Genomic DNA, 24,614 nt, shown 5'->3' on the forward strand with positions numbered 1-24,614 from the left:
GGAGAAGGCCTGATTTCAGCTTGGGGTTTCCATGCGTGTTGTAAAAGAGAAAAAGAAAGACTTGCATTTATATAGCGTCTTTCACAACCATCGGACGTCTCAAGGCGCTTTACAGCCAATGAAGTACTTTTTGGAGTGTTGTCTGAGAACATTCCCTTGCATGTTTAACAGACACGTGCAACCTCAGACAGAATTCTAACGTGTGATGCTGTTACTTTTTTTACTCCATTGAATCAGACAAGGTGTGTGAGAAAATCAGAGATTGAGCCAATCAGGACAAGTCTTGTACAACTCTTACTAGCTCATCACAGAAAGGTTTTTGGAGGTGGGGGATGAGCAGGCCACCTGTCTCTATCTGCAGAGCCCAATCATGAGCAGTCCCAACTTTGTGACACTGTTGAGGATGAGTTACATCTTCACAGTAATAAAGTTCACCCGTGCCGATCTGTACGTAGGATGTGGCACTACTACTGTAACCGGGTACAAAGTGCAAAATTGTTCAATTCTCCAGCAACAGCAGCAAATGGTGTACTACAAATGAAAAGAAACTCATAATAACAGCAGCAACAACTTGCATTTATATAGTGCCTTTAACGTAGTAAAATGTCCCAAAACGCTTCATAAGAGTGTTATCAAACAAAATTTGACACTGAGCTACATAAGGAGATATTAGGACAGGTAGGTTGGTTTTAAAGATCATTTTAAAGGAGGAGCGAGAGGTAGCGAGGTGGAGAGGTTTAGGGAGGGAATAGCAGAGCTTAGAGCCTCAAAAGCTGAAGGGATGGTCACCAATGGTGGAATAATTAAAATCAGGATTGCACAAGAGGCCAGAATTGGAGGGGCGCAAAGATCTCGGTGTTGCAGAGCTGGAGGAGATTACAAAGATAGGGAGGGGCGAGGCTATGGAGGGATTTGTAAACAAGGATGAAAATTTAAAAATTGAGATGTTGCCGGACCGAGAGCCAATGTACGTCAGTGAGCACAGGGGTGATGGGTGAGCGGAACTTGGTGAGTTAGGATACAGGCAGCAGAGTATTGGAGTAGTCAAGTCTAGAGGTAACAAAGGCATGGACGCTTGTTTCAGCAACAGATGAGCTGAGGCGGGGGTGGAGACGGGCGATGTTACGGAGGCGGGAGTAGGCGGTCTTGGTAATGGAGCGGATATGTAGCCGCAAGCTCATCTCAGAGTCAAATCCGACACCAAGGTTGCGAATGGGTTGCTTCTGCCTCAGACAGAAGTTGAGGTGAGGGATGGAGTCTGTGGCTAGGGAACGGCATTGTGGCAGGGACCAAAGACAATGGCTTCGATCTTCCCAATATTTCGGACAAGCAGCGTGACAAATTAGAGGCAGTGGAGGGGACGGGAGAGGTGGCTGTGGGGTAATGCTGGGTGTCGCCCGCATTCATGTGGAAACTGACGCTGTGTTTCCGGATGATGTCGCCGAGGGGCAGCATATAGATGAGAAATAGGAGGGGGCCAAGGTCAGCTCCTTGGGGAACACCAGAGGTACCGGTGAGGGCGCAGGAAGAGAAGCCATTGCAGGTGATTCTCTGGCGACAACGAGAGAGATAAGAGTGGAAGCAGGCGAGGGCAGTCCCAACCAGCTGGACAATGGAGGAGAGATATTGGAGGAGGATGGTGTTGTGAACCATTTCAAAGGCTGCAGACTGGTCAAGAAATATGAGGAGGATTAGTTTATCATGGTCAAAGTCACATAGGATGTCATTTATGGTTTTGATAAGGGCCGTTTCAGTAGTGTGGCAGGGGCAGAAACCTGATTCGAGAATTTCAAACATGGCGTTCCGGGAATGATGGGCATGGACAACACGTTCAAGGACTTTGGAGAAGAAAGGGAGGTTGGAGATGGGGCAGTAGCTTGGGAGGGTAGAGGGGGTCAAGAGTGAGTTTTTTGAGGAGGGGGTGATGAGGGCAGATTTGAAGGGGAGGGTGACAGTATCTGAGGAGAGGGAACCGTTAACAATATCAGCTAATATGACAGCAGGGAAAGGAAATTGGGTAGTCAGCAGTTTGGTGGGAATAGGGTCAAGGGAGCAGGAGGTGAATCTCATGGACAAGGTGAGCTCAGAGAGGGCATGATGGGAGCTAGGAGAGAAACTTGAGAAAGGTGCTCGGGCAGGGGATTTAATAAACTAAATTCAAATTAATTTAAAATAGGCAAGAAAGGCTGCTAGTTGTAGTTTTAATTGTGGAATGTTCAATCAAATGAGTGAAACATGCTGAAATGTTAGGATCTTTTCCATCTCTCTCTGTGTCGCTGCCCCTAACCTATTTTGAGTATTTTACATGACACTATGTATCATTATTATAGGTCCACTCAACACTCCATACTATGTTCTTTGTATTTTTTTTAATAGAGGCACTAACTCATTTATTTTAAAGGGGTTAGCTTCTCTGTTAAAATAGTGCGAAAAGGAATTTGATATGAATGTTTCATATTATTGTTGCGCAGGGTAATTGGCAGAAATTTATTTGCTGCCATTCTTTCAGTGAGGAATATATATCTTCTATGGTAGGTTTATCAGGTCAGAAGAAGCTGTAAAATGCATCTCTCCTTATGACAAACACATACACAAATGCACACAGTGCAATTCTCCATCTGAACAGCTCATGAAATCTATCTGTGCAGTACAAACAGTGTCTGCTTCAACCTAATATTTTATGTGTGATGGTGAATTTCACAGACCACATCTCAGCACATCTTTAATAAGAACATAAGAAATAGGAGCAGGAGTAGGCCTTTCGGCCCCTCGAGCCTGCTCCACCATTTAATAAGATCATGGCTGATCTGATCCTGGGCTCAGCTTGACTTCCCTGCCCACTCCCCATATCCCTTCACTCCCTTATCATTCAACCACCTTAAATATATTCAATGACCCAGCCTCCCCAGCTCTCGGGGGCAGAGAATTCCACAGATTTACAACCCTCTGAGAGAAGAAATTTCTCCTCATCTCAGTTCTAAATGGATGACCCCTCATTCTTAAACTATGATCTCTAGTTCTAGATTCCCCCATGAGGGGAAACATCCTCTCTGCATCTACCTTGTTGAGCCCCCTCAGTATCTTACATATTTCAATAAGATCACCTCTCATTCTTCTAAACTCCAATGAGTATAGGCCCAACATAAGTCAATCCCCTCATCTCAGGAATCAATCCAGTGAACCTTCTCTGAACTGCCTCCAATGCAAGTATATCCCTCCTTAAATAAGGAGACCAAAACTGCACGCAGTACTCCAGGTGTGGTCTCACCAATACCCTGTACAATTGTAGCAGGACTTCTCTGCTTTTATACTCCATCCCCCTTGCAATAAAGGCCAACATTCCATTTGCCTTCCTGATTACTTGCTGTACCTGCATACTAACTTTTTGTGTTTCATGTACAAGGACCCCCAGGTCCCTCTCTACTGCAGCATTTTGTAATCTCTCTCCAATTAAATAATAATTAGCTTTTTTATTTTTCCTGTCAAAGTGGATAACCTCACATTTTCCCACATTTACTCCATCTGCCTAATGTTTGCCCACTCACTTAGCCTGTCTATATCCCTTTGCAGATTTTTTGTGTCCTCCTCACAATTTGCTTTCCCATCTTTGTATCATCAGCAAACTTGGTTACATTACACTCGGTCCCTTCATCCAAGTCATTAATATAGATTGTAAATAATTGAGGCCCCAGCACTGATCCCTGTGGCACCCCACTAGTTACCGTTTGCCAACCGGAAAGTGACCCATTTATCCCGACTCTCTGTTTTCTGTTAGTTAGCCAATCCTCTATCCATGCTAATATATTACCCCCAACCCTGTGAACTTTTATCTTGTGCAGTAACCTTTTATATGGCACCTTATCGATTGCCTTCTGGAAGTCCAAATACACCACATCCACTGGTTCCCCTTTATCCACCCTGTTCATTACATTCTCAAAGAACTCTTGCAAATTTGTCAAACATAATTTCCCTTTCATAAAACCATGCTGACTCTGCTTGACTACATTATCTTTTCAAAATGTCCCGCTACTGCTTCCTTAATGATGGACTCCAGCATTTTCCCAATGACAGATGTTAGGCTTACTGGTCTATAGTTTCCTGCTTTCTATCTCCCTCTTTGTTAAAGCTTTGTTTCTCTCATGAGGCTACCTTTTCTCAAAATCATGGTCTTTATTTCTTTGTGAGGATAAAAATCTATACCATAAATTCAGGCATTGCAGATGACTGAATTGTATGAAAGATAGCCTGAGGGGAAAGCATTTGCTCATTCTGAGCTTTCTAGTTGCAAAAATCCATTTACTGGGATTAGAGCGTTACCATAGTCCCTAGTTTCTTGTACAGATGCTAAAGGCAGTGCTTTAATGTACAAGATGCCTCATTCACCTCGGGAGCACACCAGGGCCCACAGAAATCAACAGAAGTTTCTATCACCGTTCAATTTATCACGGGATACAAGTTTCTCCTTATGTAGATAATTGTTTTAACTGGAACCTGAAATTTATACCTAGAGTTTTTATTCCAAAGATTTTAAGAATGTGCTGGTCTTATTCAGAGGTAATATGCAAATAAGATTTGACAGGTTCAAACTTTTCTATATGAAACAAGCCAAAATTGGCTGTCTTTGAAAATAATCACAACTCTTTGCAGTAAAATGACAAAGACAAATGTATTATATGTATAAGGTTTTGATACTGGTGTGTTGCTCAAGAACAGTAGAGGGCTGTTTTCTTAACGGGATTGTCTTTACTCTGAAGGTTCCTCCAGCTAGAGCCTTCCCAGGCCTGTGCTTGAAGTTTTTTGTCCATTGACATTAACATATTGGAAATTCACAGCCAATGGACCTTTGACGATATGTTTCCTGTTGCGTGTGAGCTGCCACCATTGGTGTGGGGCCTTGGAAGGTTCTGCTGCTTGACTTAACTTTTTGTCCTTCAAATGCTTTGTGCAGTAGATCCCCCCTGCAAGCAGGGCGACAGTACACCTGAGTGATCAGCTACCAGGGGTTGGCAGGGCTATTTTCTTTCCCAGTTTGATAGAACACTTTGGTCCCTCACAACCGACCATCCAGCTTCCCTTCCAAGAACTTATTGGAGAGAGGCGACTTGGGAGATAAATCACTTTCCATTGACACAGCCAAGCTACCGATGTGTTTATTGATCACATAAATACATCCAAAATGCAGTAAGTTTGCTCTAATACATTAAATACGAAGAATTATCTGATTATTTTGCTGAGGTAAAAATAAATTAATTGTAAAATATTACATGAAATTTCAGAAAATCCCTCAATTGGATATATACCTGAAAAAGAAAAAAATGCAGGGCTATAGGGAAAGAGCAAGGGAATTGGACTAATTCGATCGGTCTTTCAAAGAGCTGGCACGGGCATGATGGGCCGAATGGCCTCCTTCGGTGCTGTATGATTCTATTATCCTATTGCGATTTCAGGACTGGGCCTGTACAATATATAACATCAACTTCTAGCAAACACATATTGATTACTTGTACTGTTTCCCTCACAGTGTTCTGGATGATGAGGGCAGCAATCTGCGACAACAGAAGCTTGACAGACAGGTAAGAGATTTAAGTGCCACTCATACTGTAGTGAATAGCTTTTGTTTTTAACATAAGAACATAAGAAATAGGAGCAGGAGTAGGCCATTCGGCCCCTTGAACCTGCAACACCATTCAATATGATCATGGCTGATCATACAACTTCAGTACCCCACTCCTGCTTTCTCTCCATACCCCTTGATCCCTTTAGCCATATGGGCCATATCTAACTCCCTTTTGAATATATCTAACGCATACCCTGAGGAATTTAAACCATTTCACAGGCGCAAGGATGAACTCTCGATTCAGGCCGATTGCCTACTGTGGGGAAACCGAGTAGTCATGCCCCAGAAGGGCAGAGAGGTGTTTATCAGAGAACTCCACAATGGGCACCTGGGCATTGTCATGATGAAGGCAATTGCCAGGTCACACATTTGGTGGTCAGGGATAGATGCAGACCTGGAACTTTGTGTTCGCAGGTGCAACACGTGTGCCCAACTGGGCAACGCACCCAGGGAAGCCCCCCTTAGCCCCTGGTCCTGGCCCGCCAAGCCATGGTCACGCATCTATGTGGACTACGCAGGTCCTTTCATGGGAAAAATGTTTTTGGTTGTAGTAGACGCCTACTCCAAATGGAGTGAGTGTGCCATTTTAAATTCAAGCACATCCTCTGACACGGTAGAAAGTCTACGGGCAATGTTCGCCGCCCATGGTCTACCGGACATCTTGGTCAGCGACAATGACCTGTGCTTCACAAGTATTGAATTCCAGGACTTCATGGCGGGCAATGGAATCAAACATGTCAGAACGGCACCGTTCAAGCCGGCCTCAAAGGGACAGGCAGAACGAGCAGTATAGATAATCAAACAGGGGATGCTCAGAATCCAAGGGGGTTCCCTACAAAGCCATTTATCACGCCTCCTGTTGGCCAATAGATCCCAACCATACTCGCTCACAGGGGTTCCACCCGCAGAGTTGCTAATGAAAAGGATGCTCAAAACCAGGTTATCCCTTATACACCCCACTATGAAAGAAATTGTTGAGAGCAGACGTCAGTCACAATGTGACTACCATGACAGGAATGCGAGGGCGCGATGTATTGATGTAAATGACCCTGTTTTTGTCCTTAATTACACTGCAGGGCCCAAATGGCTTGCAGGCACTGTGATGCCAAAGAGGGGAATAGGGTATTGGTAGTTAAACTTACCAATGGACAAATCTGCCGCAAACACGTGGATCAAACTAAAAGGAGGTTCAGCAACCTCATAGAAGAAGCAGAGGAAGAGTTTACTCCACCACAGGTGACCGAACACCGGAACCAAGTGGAGGAGAGCCCAGTCACTGTGGGCAATCCGGACAGGCCTGAGGCACCGCAAACAGCAGACACTCAGGCCAGCACCCAACAACCAGAGCCCCAACTCAGGCGCTCTACAAGAGAGCGTAAATCACCAGAGATCCCAACCTGTGATCCCAATAAGACTTTGGGGGGGGAGGTGATGTCATGTATTCAACCAGCATTGTAACCCATGTATAAGCTGACCTAAGTTGTACATCTTGAGAACATTGACCACAAGGGGGTGAACTTGTGGGAGACACTCCTAACCTGGACTCTCAGGTATAAAAGGGGAAGCTCCACCTACCTTCATTACTTGAGGTCTTGGTAATAAAGGTAACTGGTCACAGAGTGACCTTCTCTCAAGTATGGGCCACGTGCTGTATAGTAAGGACATATCAAGGTTCATCTTGGTTTCAGGAAACTCTTACATTTTTCAGCAGCCAACCATTTCTCAAAACACTGATCCTTATTTAGCACATAACCCTGGCTCAGTTGGTAGCAATCTCGCCTCTGCACTCCCTCAATAGCAAGAATATCCTTCCTCAGATTAGGAGACCAAAACTTTACACAATATTCCAGGTGATGCCTCGCCAAGGCCCTGTACAACTCAGTAAGACCTTCCTGCTCCTATACTCAAATCCCCTCGCTATGAAGGCCAACATACCATTTTCCTTCTTCACCACCTGCTGTACCTGCATGCCAACTTTCAATGACAGATGTACCATGACACCCAGGTCTCGCTGCACCTCCCCTTTTACTAATCTGTCACCATTCAGATAATAAAGGCAGAGAGACAGGCAGCAAAAGTGGCCAGAGGGAAGAGGTCTAACAAGGCTGTCAACAGGAGACCTTACCCTCCCAGGGTATTCCGGTCGCAGTTCTGCTGCATCAATTTCACTGAGAAGCAGTGTGTTCAAAGGCTGCGCTTCAGCAGGATGTGGTCACAGAGCTCTGCCACCTCCTGCAATCAGACCTGGAGCCTCAGACCAGGGTGAGGATGGCTCTCTCAGTGGTAATCAAATTCACCATTGCACTCAATTTCTATGCCAGCAGATCCTTCCAGTATGCAACAGGAGACAGCGCCAACATCTCCCAGTTTGCCGTCCATTGCTCCATCCGCAAGGTCACAGATGCTCTTTCTAGATGGAGAAAAAATTCATTTCCTTCCCCATGACTAGAGAGAAGCAGCTGGAATGTGCATGTGGCTTTGCCAGGATAGCTGACTTCCCAATGGTGCAGGGTGCCATTGACTGCACCCAAGTCGATTTGCAGGCACCGCCTCACAATCCTGAGGTATTCTGTAACCGCAAAGGCTACCACTCACTGAATGTCCGGTTGGTGTGTGACCACACCGTCAATGCCTGATGCATTCATCCTGTGCCACACCTGTGTGCCAGCTCTCTTCCAGCCACCACATCAAGTTCGCGGCTGGCTGCTCGGAGACAAGGGCTATCCACTCTCCACGTAGCTCATGACTCCCCTCAGCATCCCCAACACTCCTTCCCAGCACTCATACAATGAGAGACACGCTGCCACCAGGAACATCACTGAGCAGACCATCGGTGTGCTGAAGCAATGGCTCCTTTAGTACTTTGCTGAGCGGGTGTCCCTTTTTGTCATCATCTGCTGCATGCGGAACAACTTGGCCATCATGAGGGCGCAGCCAATGCCATCAGGCGTAGCTCCACCATCTCAGGAGGAGGAGGAGGAGGACGAGGAGGAGGAGCAGGAGGAGCAGGAGCAGTAACACCAGCGACGGAGGAGGCAGTCACTCAATCGCATTTCTGCAAGGGCAGTCGTGACCGTCTCTTCAGACTTCGATTCCAGTGAATTCCAACCCACTTCCTGGTTGCTCTGCACGTCCCCATCAGCACATCCATTTTCCCTCCCATTCTACATCCCCAAAACTGAAATGAGAGACACCACCAAAGATACACCGTTCCAATTGACATGTATTTCATAACATTTATCAGTATCATAAACAACAAATATATTTAAGAATCACCCTTGTGCAATACCTTATAGCCCTCTTAACACACGGTTTAACTATTAAAGAGTTCCTCCGCAGTGGCTGCAGCAGGGCTGGTGGAAGGCTGCTGTGTGTCAGGGCCAGAGACTACAGATGGCCTTGCAGGATGCCCTCGACCAGCTCTGGGCCTGGAAGGCCGGGCTGTAGGCTGCACCACCTCAGGCTGGGTGGTTGCAGTCTGGGCTGGCTGGGAGACAGGCAGTGACAAGTGCAATGGCGGAGTGGCAGTGGTGGGATCAGGAATGTGCTCACCTTCACCACCCAATTGAGGACGTTGAACTACTTCTGGCACTGTGCAAGGGTTCGATCAACTACAGTGCTGGCCAACACCTCTCGGTCACTTCCCTCCACATGTCCCTGATGACCTGTGGCAATGGCCTCCTTTTAGATGCTGGCAACAGCGCATCACTCCCTCTCTCCAATGCCTCCAATACCACATTATTGAATGGCCTTGCCCTCTCCCTTCCAGCAGAATTTTCAGCAGCTATCCCAGTAATGTGTTGCACTAGCTCACAGCTCTTCCTCAAATGCAGCACTGCTGAAAATGAGCAGCTTGATATAACCTCCCCTTTAAGAGCTGGAATCAACCAGTGTAAAGGATTGAAGAATGATTGCTGAATACAAGTCACCAGTGCTCTGCTATTAGCACCCCTGTAGCGCCCCGCTGAGGTAATTAACACCTCATTTACCACCCCACCTTCCTTCCTGGGGCGTTAAAGCCCAATTTAGCAGAAGTTAGCAATCGTTTGCACCTGGCGCTAACTTTTCAAAATTTAAAAAGTTAACGTCCCAAACAGGGCGCTACGGAATTTCACCCCCATCTGGTCATTATCACAGTGCTGTTTGTGGGAGCTTGCTGTGCACAAATTGTCTGCCGCGTTTCCTCCATTACAACAGTGACTACACTTCAAAGAGTACTTCATTGGCTGTAAAGGGCTTTGGGACGTCCAGAGATCATGAAAGGTGCTATATAAGTGCCAGTCTTTCTTTTGTTCTTAGATGCAGCTGTAGTATAGGTTTTAGTAAACCAGGTCTAGGTACCCAATCTTATTGTAAGATTAAAATGATGCTGCAGTTTGATTTACTTTTGTAGCTCCATGATAGTGAAAATTTTGGGGTGACATGTTTTTCTTGTGAATGGGGCCAGATAATTGGGCTAGAAATGCGTCTCAGGCGGTGGCGCAAAACGGGCGGAATGGGATCGACCACCCGCTATACGCAATGCCAGACATTCAGTTCCATTGCAATCAGTAGACCTGAATATCTGGAGCTCCATATAAAGGGCAGCTGATCCCATACCGCCAGCTTTGTGCCACCGCCTGAGACGCATTTTGTACCCACTGATGTTTGCATATGGAATGAGTGCAGCTGGCAGGAAAGCAGGGGAGATATTGGCCCTGAAATCCCATGGATTTTATCTCCATTTGCTGCCAGAACTTCGGCAGGGGAGAAATGTAATGAGTGGCTGAAAATGGCTATTCGTGTCATTTCTTTGGGAGTCCCGCTGAATTTCCGCTGAAGCTATGGCAGGAAATTGGGACAACGCCCACCGGAATTTCAGGCCACTGTATTGAAATGTTGCACAGTGTAGCATTTCAATCTTGAGAAAAAATGTATTATAAATGATTTCCTTACAAATGTCCCTGGCAACCAAGGTAGACAAATTGTCTGATTACTGATAAGCTCGACCAGGCCTCCCTCCCCTCTGTCACAATCACCCACTACTCTGGAATCATCATGGTTTCTTTTCCCCACTACCAACCATTCCCTTAAACCCCTCTCTCCTGTCCCCTCAGCTTCACCTGTAATTTAAGCCACATACCATGGAATATAAAAGTAACTTCACAGATCCCATACTTACAGAAAGTAATTGCGCTGCAACAGAGCACAGACTGGAGAATCGGGACTAATAGCTCTACCACCGATATACATTCAATATACATTTAGTTCTTTTCTAAAGTTTTTCTAATCTAAAAGGAAAACTTATTTTAAAATATCTTTACAGATGTATGCTACTGAAGGCCTCAAGGGCTAACTGCAAAGAAACCATTGCTTTCTGAGCCGGTAGTTACTTTGTAAATTGAACATGGTCTAAAGTTCGCTCAAACCTCTGACAAATTGAAACTGTTTTATGCGCGTTTACTCAATGATTAACAGACGTTTATTTCCCACAGCGGAATTTACTGGAACAGAAGCAAAAGAAAAAGCGTCAGGAGCCCCTGATGGTCCAAGCAAACGTCGACAGCCGATCACGGACTCGACGAATGAAGCAGTCAGAGGAGCAGGCCCCTCTGGTTGAATCTTATCTCAACAGTAACAGCAGTACCATTTATCATGGTAAGCCAGTACAATTTATGCTGTTTATATGTATTCTACTAATTCAAGATTGATTCATTCAAATTATCTGACAATTCAAATTTTTTTGCCCTAATTTGCACTTTGCTGTGTTATTTACATTGCCTAATCCAAATTATTGGATAATTGATTTTTTTAGTGTTAAAAATGACTTTGAACTGTCAGAAGTCGGCTAATGCTCATCGCAGGGCAGCACTTAATCAATAATTCATCTACTCATGGGGGAGGGAGAGAGAATGGTATGGCATTTCAGTGTTATGGTGCAGAAATTATACCACGTATTTCCATATCAAGAATATTCACTAAACAGGAATTCCCACTGTGAATAGTGTGTACAGTCTAACCCAATGAAAACAAACTTCATTGTACCTTTTCCTTGAGCCCAGTAAGGGAGCTCAAATGTCACTGACATGAACTCTCTTATAAACAGAACTTGTTAAGTCCCCTTGAGTTCCACTGTATAGAAGCATTTCTGAGATATTAAATATTAAGAACTATTTTCCAACCTATACCTATATGGACCTGGAAATTGGATCACGTTGCACTTGTTTTACAGGCATAAAACAGGCACCTGAGGGTCCCGTATGGTGGGTGGCGAAATGAAGGTCCATATTGCTTGCTCTATTTTATTTTTATTGTGGGAAAATATACTTATTGAGGGGAAGAATGCTGATGTTCACAATGTGGTATTTGTTTTACTTTTCCTTCTAATACAATCATCGACTGAGCAGCAGAGTTAAAACATTTTGGGCTAAGAATTCCATGACGCTGGATACCTGCCTGTAGCAGCGCCAGCCAAGGCTAACGGCCGCCTACTGAAAGAGCACAGGCAGCGCCGGTATTTTGGTGCTGTCTGCGAATTAACCTGAGCGGTGCGGAGATTTTGTGGCATAACGCACTATTACCAGCACTCAGCCCAGCAGGCCGAAGGTCGATCTGTCACCTGCTGGCAGTGAAGGAGAATGGGGAAGAAATGAGCGAACCTGCAGGCTCGGTACGGAACAGTTACCATACTTGCGACAACAATATTGCCTGCCACCCGATTATTAACTCTGTTAATGTTTTAATAGTTTATGAGATGAATGCATCTGCGTTCTCTGTAACACTAATCTTTCCCCAATGGTTACTCTTGAAAATGTTTAACTGTGTAGTAATCGTGTCAGCTTTTAGTAGGTCTTGCATTCTGGACACAAAATAATTAATTGATAAATAATTGGTTATGAAATTTTGAATAAATGAATTATAATTCCTTAAAATCTTAAGCAGCAGATTCCAGATTTGCTAGGAGGTGGCATTCGTCTGAAGCTATCATAATGACAAAAGAGATCTTATTCGAGATCTGCAAATGTTGCAAAGGAGTTCTGGCCAATCTGATGCTCTTTATGAATTTATTGTTTTTATTTGCTGGGAATCTGCCGAAGGATTTGCAGTTTTGTGCAGGTGTTCAGTTCTCAAGTGAAAGGTTTCACCCATCGGTTTGCTGGCCCGCAAACACTGTAGATCTCCCAGAAAGCCGCTGGAAATGCAACCCCCTTGCCCCCACTGATGGGCAAAAAATGAATGTATAAAAAGAGAACCTTGGCAAAGGAGATGTTTGAAGTGCCACCATCCGTCTGAGCTGTTTTCCACTTGTCAGCATCTGCCTTCGTCTAAAATCTTCCAAGTCCTGAGTAATGACTGTATTACATTTACCAGTTAAAGCATCCTTATGGCTGTTAACACTGCTCAAGTGTTTTAGATGCTGCATGCCCAGGCTTGCTTTAGAGAGGACAGCAAGAGAAGCGGTGATTTCCAAAACTGATGGGCGGGCATTGTTATGTCTTTAATACTCCTGTGAATGACTCCACGAGGTCTAGTATTGTACTTGAGCTGTTGTGACCTTAGTCCCATTTATTGTAACTCCAGAGTGAGACACAAGCACGGTGGGCAGCCTTTTATACTGGGCCCTGCACATCTATGCAGGTGACTCTCAGGTCTCCCACCACAGTGCTCTCTGGTGGCACACCTTATGTGACATTACCGTTAGTATACATGGTCTACATACATGACAGGCATCAACTCAGCTTTGCACACCGATTGAGTCATTACAATACTTTCGGTGAGTGCAGGCAACAGCAGTGCCGAAAATGGCAGCGAAAGTGTGGCCGCCATTTCTTTCCTGAATCAGGTGATAATGACCGGCTATTGGTAGTGAAATCACAAAAACTGGTATCGAGAACAAGTTTACAGTGTTGATGCTCCCTCCTCCAGTGTGCCAGGTATGTTGTTCCAGTTGCATCAAATCTCCCACCCAACCTCTCCCTTATAGTTAACCGACATTCACTGGCTTATAGAGTTTGCTGGTGATTAGCTGCAAATTATTGCACAGTAAATTTACAGCAATGACATTGCAGTCGTTAATCCTTCAGTTTCAAGGCCAATGCACACCAGTGACAAGGAGGAAACTGACACATCCAGTCAACAAAAGAAAACTGACCCAAAGCTCAATAACTTCCCTTCTATTGTAAAAGGAACACATTTATAATAATAAAAATAATACCCTGGGGTAATTTCACAGCAAGATTTTGGTGACTGATACGAGCAGGTTTTTGCCATAGGAAAGCCCTATTTATTCAAACCCATTGTTTAATTACTACCTTGTAATCAGACTCGGTGGTCCATTGCTCTCTATTTATATTGTCTGTGACAGCCTTTCACTGACCATTCTTTGTTATTCAACAAAATGCCCATATTCAACTTTTGCAATATTGCATTCTTAACCATATATAGTTGAAGATTAAAACTTCCTCATAAACTGCAGTTTAAGACAGATGTTATTTTACTTATCAAATACATTTTTGCAAAATTCTTTTTCCTAGCTATGTCATCAACAGCTAAGTTAAAGTACATTTTGCAATCTCAATTCTGACAGTAACTACAGTTATCTTCCCTTTTTAAAAGTTATTTAATTCAAGTTTCAACGTTGTATGTACTCAGAATTGCTTTTCAGTTGAACAGCACTGCTGGTTGAAGCCACAATTTTGACCCCCAACATGAAGCTGACAGGTCGATCCCTAAAGAATGAATTTTGTAGCTTCAAGTTTCCTCGATTTAAATGGTTATGCTGATGGACAACATTGTGCAGTGGTTCAGACATTGTCTTTTCATCTCTGAGATATTGATTCAAATCCAGCTTGAATTGATAAGAGGAGAGCTTTATTGCTTTGTTGTGAGGCCCCTATGTGAAAAGATTTCATAGAATCATATCATATAATCATGCAGACATGATGGATCGGAAGCCCTTTGACCCATCATGTCATGTCGGTTCTTTGAAAGAGCTATCCAATTAGTCCCATTCCACTGCTCTTTCCCCATAGCCCTGCAATGTTTTCTTTTTCAAGTATATATCTTAATCCCCTTTTAAGAATTACTATTGAATCTGCTTTCACCAACCTTTCAGGTAGTGCATTTCAGATCAAAACAACTCGCTGGGCAAAAAAAACTTTGGCTAATCTTCCCTTTGGTTCTCTTACCAATGATCTTAAATCTGTGTCCTCTGGTCACTGACCTACCTGCCAGTGGAAACAGTTTTTCCCTATTTATTGCATCAGAACCCCTCAGAATTTTGAACACCTCTATTACATCAGGCCGTAACCTTCTCTGCTCTCAGGAGAACAATCCCAGCCTCTATTGTCTCTCCACTTAACCAAAGTTCCTCATCCCTGCTACCATTCTAGTAAATCTCCTCTGTACCCATTTCAAGTCCTTGACATCATTCTTAAAGTGTGGTGCCCAGAATTGGACACAATGGGGGGAATTTTAACGCTCAAAAATGGGTGGGCTTGGGTTGGGCGGCGTGTAAAAATCCATAAAATCAGACACCCGTCCACTTCTCGTTTTAACGGAGACAGGACAGATGGCGGGCAACCAACCTGTTCGCATGGGTCTTCAGCACTACAGCCAGGATATTATAAAATAACAAGACCAACATCAGCTTATATTGCTGAGTATTAAATCTTACTTGCTATTCAAATGACTGGTTGCAGAATGTCTCTTGATGTCTTTCAACACCATTCCTATCCTCCGATCTTCCTGCAAACTCATATAACTTCATATGACCCACAAGCTTAGAAGTTCTTATAATACATTTGTCGCAGTCGAAATACATATTAAAAACTGAAGGGGACCTTGGACTGGTCCCGGGGGATGTCAATGATCATAGATATTCAATTAGTACTCTCACCGTTGATTACGACCTTTTATTTCCTTCTTTCGAGGCTGTTAACATTCCAATTTGTAACTTCATCTTCAATGCCATGAGATTTAATTTAAATTATAAATCTCTTGTGAAGGACTTTAGTAACTGCTTTCTGCAAGTTGTGCTGAGCTCAGGTAGATCTGCGAAGAATCCCAATAAACTTGCCATTCAAAAACAGATGTTTTCCTTTTATGTAGTCCCTTTTCTGCTTAGTTGTACAGGATTTCTCTCATTATAAATGTCAACTTAGCAGCCCTACAACTTCCAGCATTGTGCATCAAACTTTTATTAAGATTTGGCATCACATCAGCTTTCTGGCAGCCCTTAGGTGCTATATCAACGTTCAGTGAGGTTTACGAAGTTGCCACCACCCTGGGGGAGAAGTTTGTCCATTTTTTGGGCGAACAATAGAAGTTGGGGGACAATTTCCAGATGCAATCTCAACACCTGATCCCCCTTGAAGTACGCATTTGACCACTTGCCTGGATCTGCTCTGTTCAGTTTTTCTGGTTCCACAGCAGCCTCTAACCAGCAGTCCTTAAAGGGAGCATTGGTGGCCACCACAGAACAAGTGGGTTTTCTTATTTTTATTTGCCTTGTAATGGAGCCAGGAAGAACATGAGTGGGCCACTGCTGGCTCACAGTCGGTCTCCCCTCCCCGCCCACCAATTCCCTTTTGCTTCACAAGCCCCACCCGAGGCCCGGCTTGGCTTGACATTGGAGCTCGATCAATTTTCCAGGCCCCAACCAGTGGGCTGCATCAGGCATCTAGTTGGTATCTGCAGCTCGCCGAAATTATGTTTGGCAACTCTCTGGCCAAATTTTATAGCAGTAGCTTCAGGAAATCTTTGGGTGTGAATGGCCTGGTCTTGGCCACTGGTATTCTCACACACAATGAGGTTCGAACTGTCAATTCAGTACCTGGAACAGCAGTTTTGCTTTTTCAGAAACACAATAAATCATGCCGTTTTAAATCCCTGCAGAACTGTCATTTACATTTTATTTTTATATTCATTAATATTCCATGATTGCAATTCGTCCAACAAATGCCCAATGAATAGTGGTATGGAAGTAATCCAGACAGTCACTGCATGGCAAACTATACGTAACAATAACAAAAGCACTATTTTTTGATGAATAGGGCCATTAATGCTTGCTAAACATAATATACAGAACAGAGATTAATCTAATAAGGATTACATGAATTTGAGAACAGCATTTTAAGGCTGCAGTTTCTTCTGTACGGTTAGAGCCTAATTCCAACTGAAATAAGGAGATAATCCACATCTAGGTGTCTCTCAGGAGCACCTTAGATATCTTATTCTTTTCGAAAAAGGATTAACTTGTTTCACAGACATTGGTGGGGATTTTAACCCCAAAAAAGAGGTGCATTTGGGTCGGGTGATGTGTTAAAACCTATAAAAACTGAAACCCACCTCCAACCCGTCCACCTCCGGTTTAACGGAGGTGGGATGGAGAGGGGCAGCCAATCTGTTCGCATGGGTCTGCAGCCAGGATACTATCAAATAACAAGACAAAGATTGCTGAGTATTAAATGTTACTTGCTATTCAAATGACTGGTTGCTGAATGTCTCTAGATGTCTTTCAACAACATTCCTATCCTCAGATCTTCCTGCTAACTCATAGACCTTCATATAACCTGGCTGGGGTCGGGTGAGAGGTTAAAGAGTTAAAAACCTGAATCCCAACTCCAACACGTCCACTTCTGGTTTTAACAGAGGCGGGGACCAACAGCCAACCTGCTCCCAGGAGGCGGGTAGCCCATTTAACTATTATAATTTTTTTTATTTCAAAATATACTTTATTCATATAAAGATTTGTACAGTACATTCAAAAGCTGTTCAGTACATTTAGCTGCAGTCAGCAATCCCATACACTACATTTGGGTGCTGACGGCAGTTCCGTTCGATACATTCCCTTGCTTTTCAGTTCAAGTACAATTCAGTACAATACGGGATGCATTGTGGTACATTCAACAAATTACATTACATGTCACTATCCAGTGCAAGGAATGGGTGACGGTATATTTACATTTTTCTTTTCAACATGCATTATGAAACAGACCTTGCATTGTACATGGCACTACATAGGTGTTTACAGGTCATGTGCTCCATGTACACAAAAAAGAAGTTACAAGTACGGCCCGAGGGGGGTTTTGTACTGATTCCTGCCCCTGGGTTTACCGTGGCGGAAGGGCTTTAAACTGTGGCCCTTCCCCACCGTGCCTTTGCGGCGACTGCACCAATTTTAAGTGCGGCCCTCAGCACGTAATCCTGGATCTTGGATTGCGCCAGTCTGTAACACGCAGACGTGGACATCTCCTTGCTCCGGAAGACCAGCAAGTTTCGGCAAGACCAAAGAGCGTCTTTGACCTCCAGCAGCAGGTGATATCTGTCTCGGTGTGTGTCCCTGGGAACAGCCCGTAGAGCGCACAGAGTCCTGTGTTACGGAGCTGCTCGGGATGAACCTCGACAGCAACCACTGCATCTCTTTCCAAACCTGCCTTGCGAAGGCGCAATCCTGAAGGAGATGGGTGACAGTCTCGTCCGCCCCGCAGCCGACTCGGGGGCACCGTGCCGTGCTGCTGAGACGCCGGCTGTGCATGAACGCTCTGACGGGTAACTATTTAACTATTTAACTATTATAATGAACTTCCCTCCCACCCAATGTTCCAGACGCGATCGTTCTCTCCCTCCCTCCTCTCTGCAGCCTACCTGCCTACAGCCAGCCAGCCTCTCCCTCTGGCTGGCTGCAGGTGCGAAACAAAGGTTTGAAATGCAAATGAGGCCCTGCCGTTAAATTCGGTAGGGCCTGCGGGAAACCCGTTCTCCCGGGTTACTCAACCACTTCCTAGCCTCCCCCTCACAACCCACCTCCTTGGTGTGTCCAGAGAACCTTTGTATTACAAATCCATAGAGCTACATGCATGGCAAACAGTGGAAGCAGCATGCTATAAACAGAGCTAAGCGATCCCACAACCAATGGATCAGATCAAAGCTCTGCAGTCCTGCCACCTCCAGTCATTGAATGGTGGTGGACCATTAAACAACTAATGGGAGGAGGAGGCTCCATGAATATCGCAATCCTCAATGCTGGTGGAGCCCAGCATGTGAGTGCAAAAGACAAGGCTGAAGTGTGTGTAACCATCTTCAGCCAGAAGTGCCGCATGAATGATCCATCTCGGCCTCCTCCTGAGGTCCCCACCATCACAGAAGCCAGCCTTCAGCCAATTCAATTCACTCCATGTGATAACAGGAAATGGCTGAAAGCACTGGATACAGCAAGGGCTGTGGGCCCGATAACGACGTGCTGAAGATCTGTGCTCCAGAACTAGCTGCACCTCTAGTCAAGCTGTTCCACTGGCATAAGAACATATGAATTAGGAGCAGGAATAGGCCATGCAGCCCTTCGAGCTTGCTCCGCCATTCAATAAGATCATGGCTGATTTTCGACCTGAACTCCACTTCCCCACATATCCCTTGCCAAAAACCTATCTCTTTCAGCTTTGAAGATATTCAGAGACTCAGCATCCACAGTCCTTTGGGATAGAGAATTCCAAAGATTCACAACATACTGAGTGAAAAAATTCCTCCTCATCTTAGTCTTAAATGACTGATCCCTTATCCTGAGACTCTGCCCTCGAGTTCTCGACACTCTAGCCAAGGGAAACAACCTCTCAGCATCTACCCTGTCAATCCCCTTCAGTATTATATATGTTTCAATGAGATCACCTCCCATTCTTCTAAACACCAGGGGCTTGAACTTGGTGGAAGCTAAGTTCTGCCCAAGTGCCACCCAAAGGATTGCCAAGACAACTGACGGTACTTTGGGCGGGAGTTTCGTAAAATAGTCCTTGAAAGACCGCCCGGCGGCAAAAAAGGGACGTGCCGTGAATCTGGGTGGCAGCGGGCGGGAGCTACCAATCTCAACGCCAAATGCAATCCTCGCCAAGTTACCACCGAGGATTGAGTCGGGCCCAGCGAAGGGGGAGCGCATAAAAATAAATATTTACACACAAAAAAAACCCAGGAGAAAACCTTCAGGAGACCCCATCCACGTAAATCACTGAAAAAAAATAAAAGAAGTTCACTAACATTTTTTTTGCAGGTCTTCATACTTACGGTTGGGGTTAGACCTGCCTCCACGCAGCGGTCCTTCCCCCTGCTGCCACTGAGTCCCGCCCGGAGGAATCTCGCAGCTCGGTGGGCGGAAGGACACTTACGTGCCTTGCATGCTCGCCCTCGTCAGCGGGCGGTTTCCAGCGGTCCTACCCTCCTGCCGGCGGGAGGCCCAGTGGAAACTGGCACCGAGAGGAGACCACCCAAAAAACTTGGCAGCGACGGACAGTAAGGCCACCAAGTTTGGGCCCCACAGATTTTAGGCCCAATCTACTCAATCTGTCCTCGTAGGACAACCCTCTCATCCTAGGGATCAATCTAGTGAACCTTTGCTGCATTACAAGCATGTCCTTCCTCAGAGAGGGAGACCAAAACTGTGCACAATATTCCAGGTGTGGTCTCATCAAGGCCCTGTATAATTGTAGTAACACTTCCTTACTCTTGTACTCTAAGCCCCTTACAATAAAGATCATTTGCTTCCTAATTGCTTGCTGTACCTGCATGCAGGGCCGGATTACGGGCCTGGGGCAACCTGATCCAAATGGGCCGACAGTTATGTTTGTTTATGTTCATTACATTATGTACATGATTCTGATTCTGAGTATGGAAACATAGGCCAGTATATTAACATAGAAACATAGAAAATAGATGCAGGAGTAGGCCATTCGGCCCTTCTAGCCTGCACCGCCATTCAATGAGTTAATGGCTGAACATTCAACTTCAGTACCCCATTCCTGCTTTCTCGCCATACCCCTTGATCCCCCTAGTAATAAGGACTTCATCTAACTCCTTTTTGAATATATTTAGTGAATTGGCCTCAACAACTTTCTGTGGTAGAGAATTCCACAGGTTCACCACTCTCTGGGTGAAGAAGTTTCTCCTCATCTCGGTCCTAAATGGCTTACCCCTTATCCTTAGACTGTGACCCCTGGTTCTGGACTTCCCCAACATTGGGAACATTCTTCCTGCATCTAACCTGTCTGAATACAACAGAATTTTAAATGTTTCTATCAGGTCCCCTCTCATTCTTCTGAACTCCAGTGAATACAAGCCCAGTTGATCCAGTCTTTCTTGATAGGTCAGTCCCGCCATCCTGGGAATCAGTCTGGTGAACCTTCGCTGCAATCCCTCAATAACAAGAATGTCCTTCCTCAAGTTAGGAGACCAAAACTGTACACAATACTCCAGGTGTGGGCTCACCAAGGCCCTGTACAACTGTAGCAACACCTCCCTGTCCCTGTACTCAAATCCCCTCGCTATGAAGGTCAACATGCCATTTGCTTTCTTAACCGCCTGCTGTACCTGCATGCCAACCTTCAATGACTGATGTACCATGACACCCAGGTCTCGTTGCACCTCCCCTTTTCCTAATCTGTCACCATTCAGATAATAGTCTGTCTCTCTGTTTTTATCACCAAAGTGGATAACCTCACATTTATCCACATTATACTTCATCTGCCATGCATTTGCCCATTCACCTAACCTATCCAAGTCACTCTGCAGCCTCATAGCATCCTCCTCGCAGCTCACACTGCCACCCAACTTGGTGTCATCCGCAAATTTGGAGATACTACATTTAATCACCTCGTCTAAATAATTAATGTACAATGTAAACAGCTGGGGCCCCAGCACAGAAACTTGCGGTACCCCACTAGTCACTGCCTGACATTCTGAAAAGTACCCATTTACTCCTACTCTTTGCTTCCTGTCTGACAACCAGTTCTCAATCCATGTCAGCACACTACCCCAAATCACCTGTGCTTTAACTTTGCACATTAATCTCTTGTGTGCGACCTTGTCGAAAGCCTTCTGAAAGTCCAAATATACCACATCAACTGGTTCTCCCTTGTCCACTCTACTGGAAACATCCTCAAAAAATTCCAGAAGATTTGTCAAGCATGATTTCCCTTTTACAAATCCATGCTGACTTTGACCTATCATGTCACCTCTTTCCAAATGCGCTGCTATGACATCCTTAATAATTGATTCCATCATTTTACCCACTACTGATGTCAGGCTGACCGGTCTATAATTCCCTGTTTTCTCTCTCCCTCCTTTTTTAAAAAGTGGGGTTACATTGGCTACCCTCCACTCCATAGGAACTGATCCAGAGTCAATGGAATGTTGGAAAATGACTGTCAATGCATCCGCTATTTCCAAGGCTACCTCCTTAAGTACTCTGGGATGCAGTCCATCAGGCCCTGGGGATTTATTGGCCTTCAATCCCATCAATTTCCCCAACACAATTTCCCGATTAATAAAGATTTCCCTCAGTTCCTCCTCCTTACTAGACCCTCTGAACCCTTTTATATCCGGAAGGTTGTTTGTATCCTCCTTAGTGAATACCGAACCAAAGTACTTGTTCAATTGGTCTGCCATTTCTTTGTTCCCCGTTATGACTTCCCCTGATTCTGACTGCAGGGGACCTACGTTTGTCTTTACTAACCTTTTTCTCTTTACATATCTATAGAAACTTTTGCAATCCGTCTTAATGTTCCCTGCAAGCTTCTTCTCGTACTTCATTTTCCCTGCCCTAATCAAACCCTTTGTCCTCCTCTGCTGAGTTCTAAATTTCTTCCAGTCCCCGGGTTCGCTGCTATTTCTGGCCAATTTGTATGCCACTTCCTTGGCTTTAATACTATCCCTGATTTCCCTTGATAGCCACGGTTGAGCTACCTTCCCTTTTTTATTTTTACGCCAGACAGGAATGTACAATTGTTGTAGTTCATCCATGCGGTCTCTAAATGTCTGCCATTGCCCATCCACAGTCAACCCCTTCAGTATCATTCGCCAATCTATCCTAGCCAATTCACACCTCATACCTTCAAAGTTACCCTTCTTTAAGTTCTGGACCATGGTCTCTGATTTAACTGTTTCATTCTCCATCCGAATGTAGAATTCCACCATATTATGGGCACTCTTCCCCAAGGGGCCTCCCACAACGAGATTGCTAATTAAACCTCTCTCATTACACAACACCTAGTGAAGATGGCCTCCCCCCTAGTTGGTTCCTCGACATATTGGTCTAGAAAACCAGCCGTTATGCACTCCAGGAAATCCTCCTCAACCGTATTGCTTCCAGTTTGGTTAGCCCAATCTATGTGCATATTAAAGTCACCCATTATAACTGCTGCACCTTTATTGCATGCACCCCTAATTTCCTGTTTGATCCCCTTCCCAACATCACTACTAATGTTTGGAGGTCTGTACACAACTCCCACTAATGTTTTTTGCCCTTTGGTGTTCTGCAGCTCTACCCATATAGATTCCACATCATCCAAGCTAATGTCCTTCCTAACTATTGCATTAATCTCCCCTTTAACCAGCAATGCTACTCCACCTCCTTTTCCTTTTGTTCTATCCTTCCTGAATGTTGAATACCCCTGGATGTTGAGTTCCCAGCCCTGATCATCCTGGAGCCACGTCTCTGTAATCCCAATCACATCATATTTGTTAACATCGATTTGCACAGTTAATTCATCCACCTTATTACAGATACTCCTTGCATTAAGACACAAAGCCTTCAGGCTTGTTTTTTTAACACCCTTTGTCCTTTTAGAATTTTGCTGTACAGTGGCCCTTTTTGTTCTTTGCCTTGGGTTTCTCTGCCCTCCACTTTTACTCATCTCCTTTCTGTCTTTTGCTTTTGTCTCCTTTTTGTTTCCCTCTGTCTCCCTGCATTGGTTCCCATCCCCCTGCCATATTACTTTAACTCCTCCCCAACAGCACTAGCAAACACTCCCCCTCGGACATTGGTTCCGGTCCTGCCCAGGTGCAGACCGTCCGGTTTGTACTTATCCCACCTCCCCCAGAACCGGTTCCAATGCCCCAGGAATTTGAATCCCTCCCTGCTGCACCACTGCTCAAGCCACGTACTTATTTGCGCTATCCTGCGATTCCTACTCTGACTAGCACGTGGCACTGGTAGCAATCCCGAGATTACTACTTTTGAGGTCGTACTTTTTAATTTAGCTCCTAGCTCCTAGCTCCTTAAATTCATTTCGTAGGACCTTCAACAATGAAAGCATATATTCTGTATCAACTTGGTATATATTCTGGTTCTGGTAACATTACAATACTAGATTCCTATACATATATGTAAATGTCTCTCAATAACATGTGAAATAAAACAAGCTAGTACATATTTTGTTCTGTATCTAGATATATTAGTGTTTATAGGTACTTCTGTATATAGGTATAAACAAGTGAATCTATTTTCCTCGGTCTTGTTTTTCCTCTCTTATTGTCTATTCTATTCAGCCTATTTAGGAGGCCTTATAATTTTTTTCTACATTTATTTGGTGGGCCTATGTTCTTTGGTGGGCCTAGGACTGCAGCCCCATCCGCCCCGTGGTTAACCCGCCCCGTGGTTAATCCACCCCATGGTTAATCCGCCCCATGGTTAATCCGCCACAAACTCTCCGTGTTTCCGGTATGACACCCAAATCTCTCTGAACACCAACATTTAATAGTTTCTCACCATATAAAAAATATTCTGTTTTTCTATTTTTCCTACCACAATGAGTAACCTCACCTTTCCCCACATTACACCCCATCTGCCACTTTAATACCCACTCACTAGTCTATCTATATTCATTTGCAGGCTTTTTGTGTTCTCCTCACATCTTACTTTCCCACCTAGCTTTGTATCATCAGCAAACATGGATACATTGCAGTCGGTCCTTTCATCTACGCCATTAATATAGATTGTAAATAGCTGAGGCCCCAGCACTGACCCCACTAGTTACAGCCTGCCAACCGGAACATGCTTTCTGTCTGTTAATCAATCTTCGATCCAAGCTAATATATTACCCCCAACCCCATGAGCCCTCTATCTTATATTGCAACCTTTTATGTGGCACCTTATCGAATGCCTTTTGGAAATCCAAGCATACCATGTCCACTGGTTCCTTTTTATCTATCCTACTAGTTACATCCTCAAAAAACTCTGATAGATTTGTCAAAC

At 44.6% G+C, this 24,614-nt stretch overlaps 1 protein-coding gene across 1 annotated transcript in view; it reads left to right on the forward strand.

The window, feature by feature from the left end:
* Positions 1–24,614, forward strand: part of tub (TUB bipartite transcription factor) — a 553,939-nt gene that overhangs the window by 381,874 nt on the left and 147,451 nt on the right. Inside the window, exons 2-3 of the mRNA XM_070898685.1 lie at positions 5,522–5,573; positions 11,092–11,254. Coding sequence (XP_070754786.1) covers positions 5,522–5,573; positions 11,092–11,254 — 215 coding nt within the window. The remainder of the gene's footprint in view (positions 1–5,521; positions 5,574–11,091; positions 11,255–24,614) is intronic.

This window comes from Pristiophorus japonicus, chromosome 14, assembly GCF_044704955.1.
Source record: "Pristiophorus japonicus isolate sPriJap1 chromosome 14, sPriJap1.hap1, whole genome shotgun sequence".
In the NCBI taxonomy this organism is placed as follows: Eukaryota; Metazoa; Chordata; class Chondrichthyes; family Pristiophoridae; genus Pristiophorus; species Pristiophorus japonicus.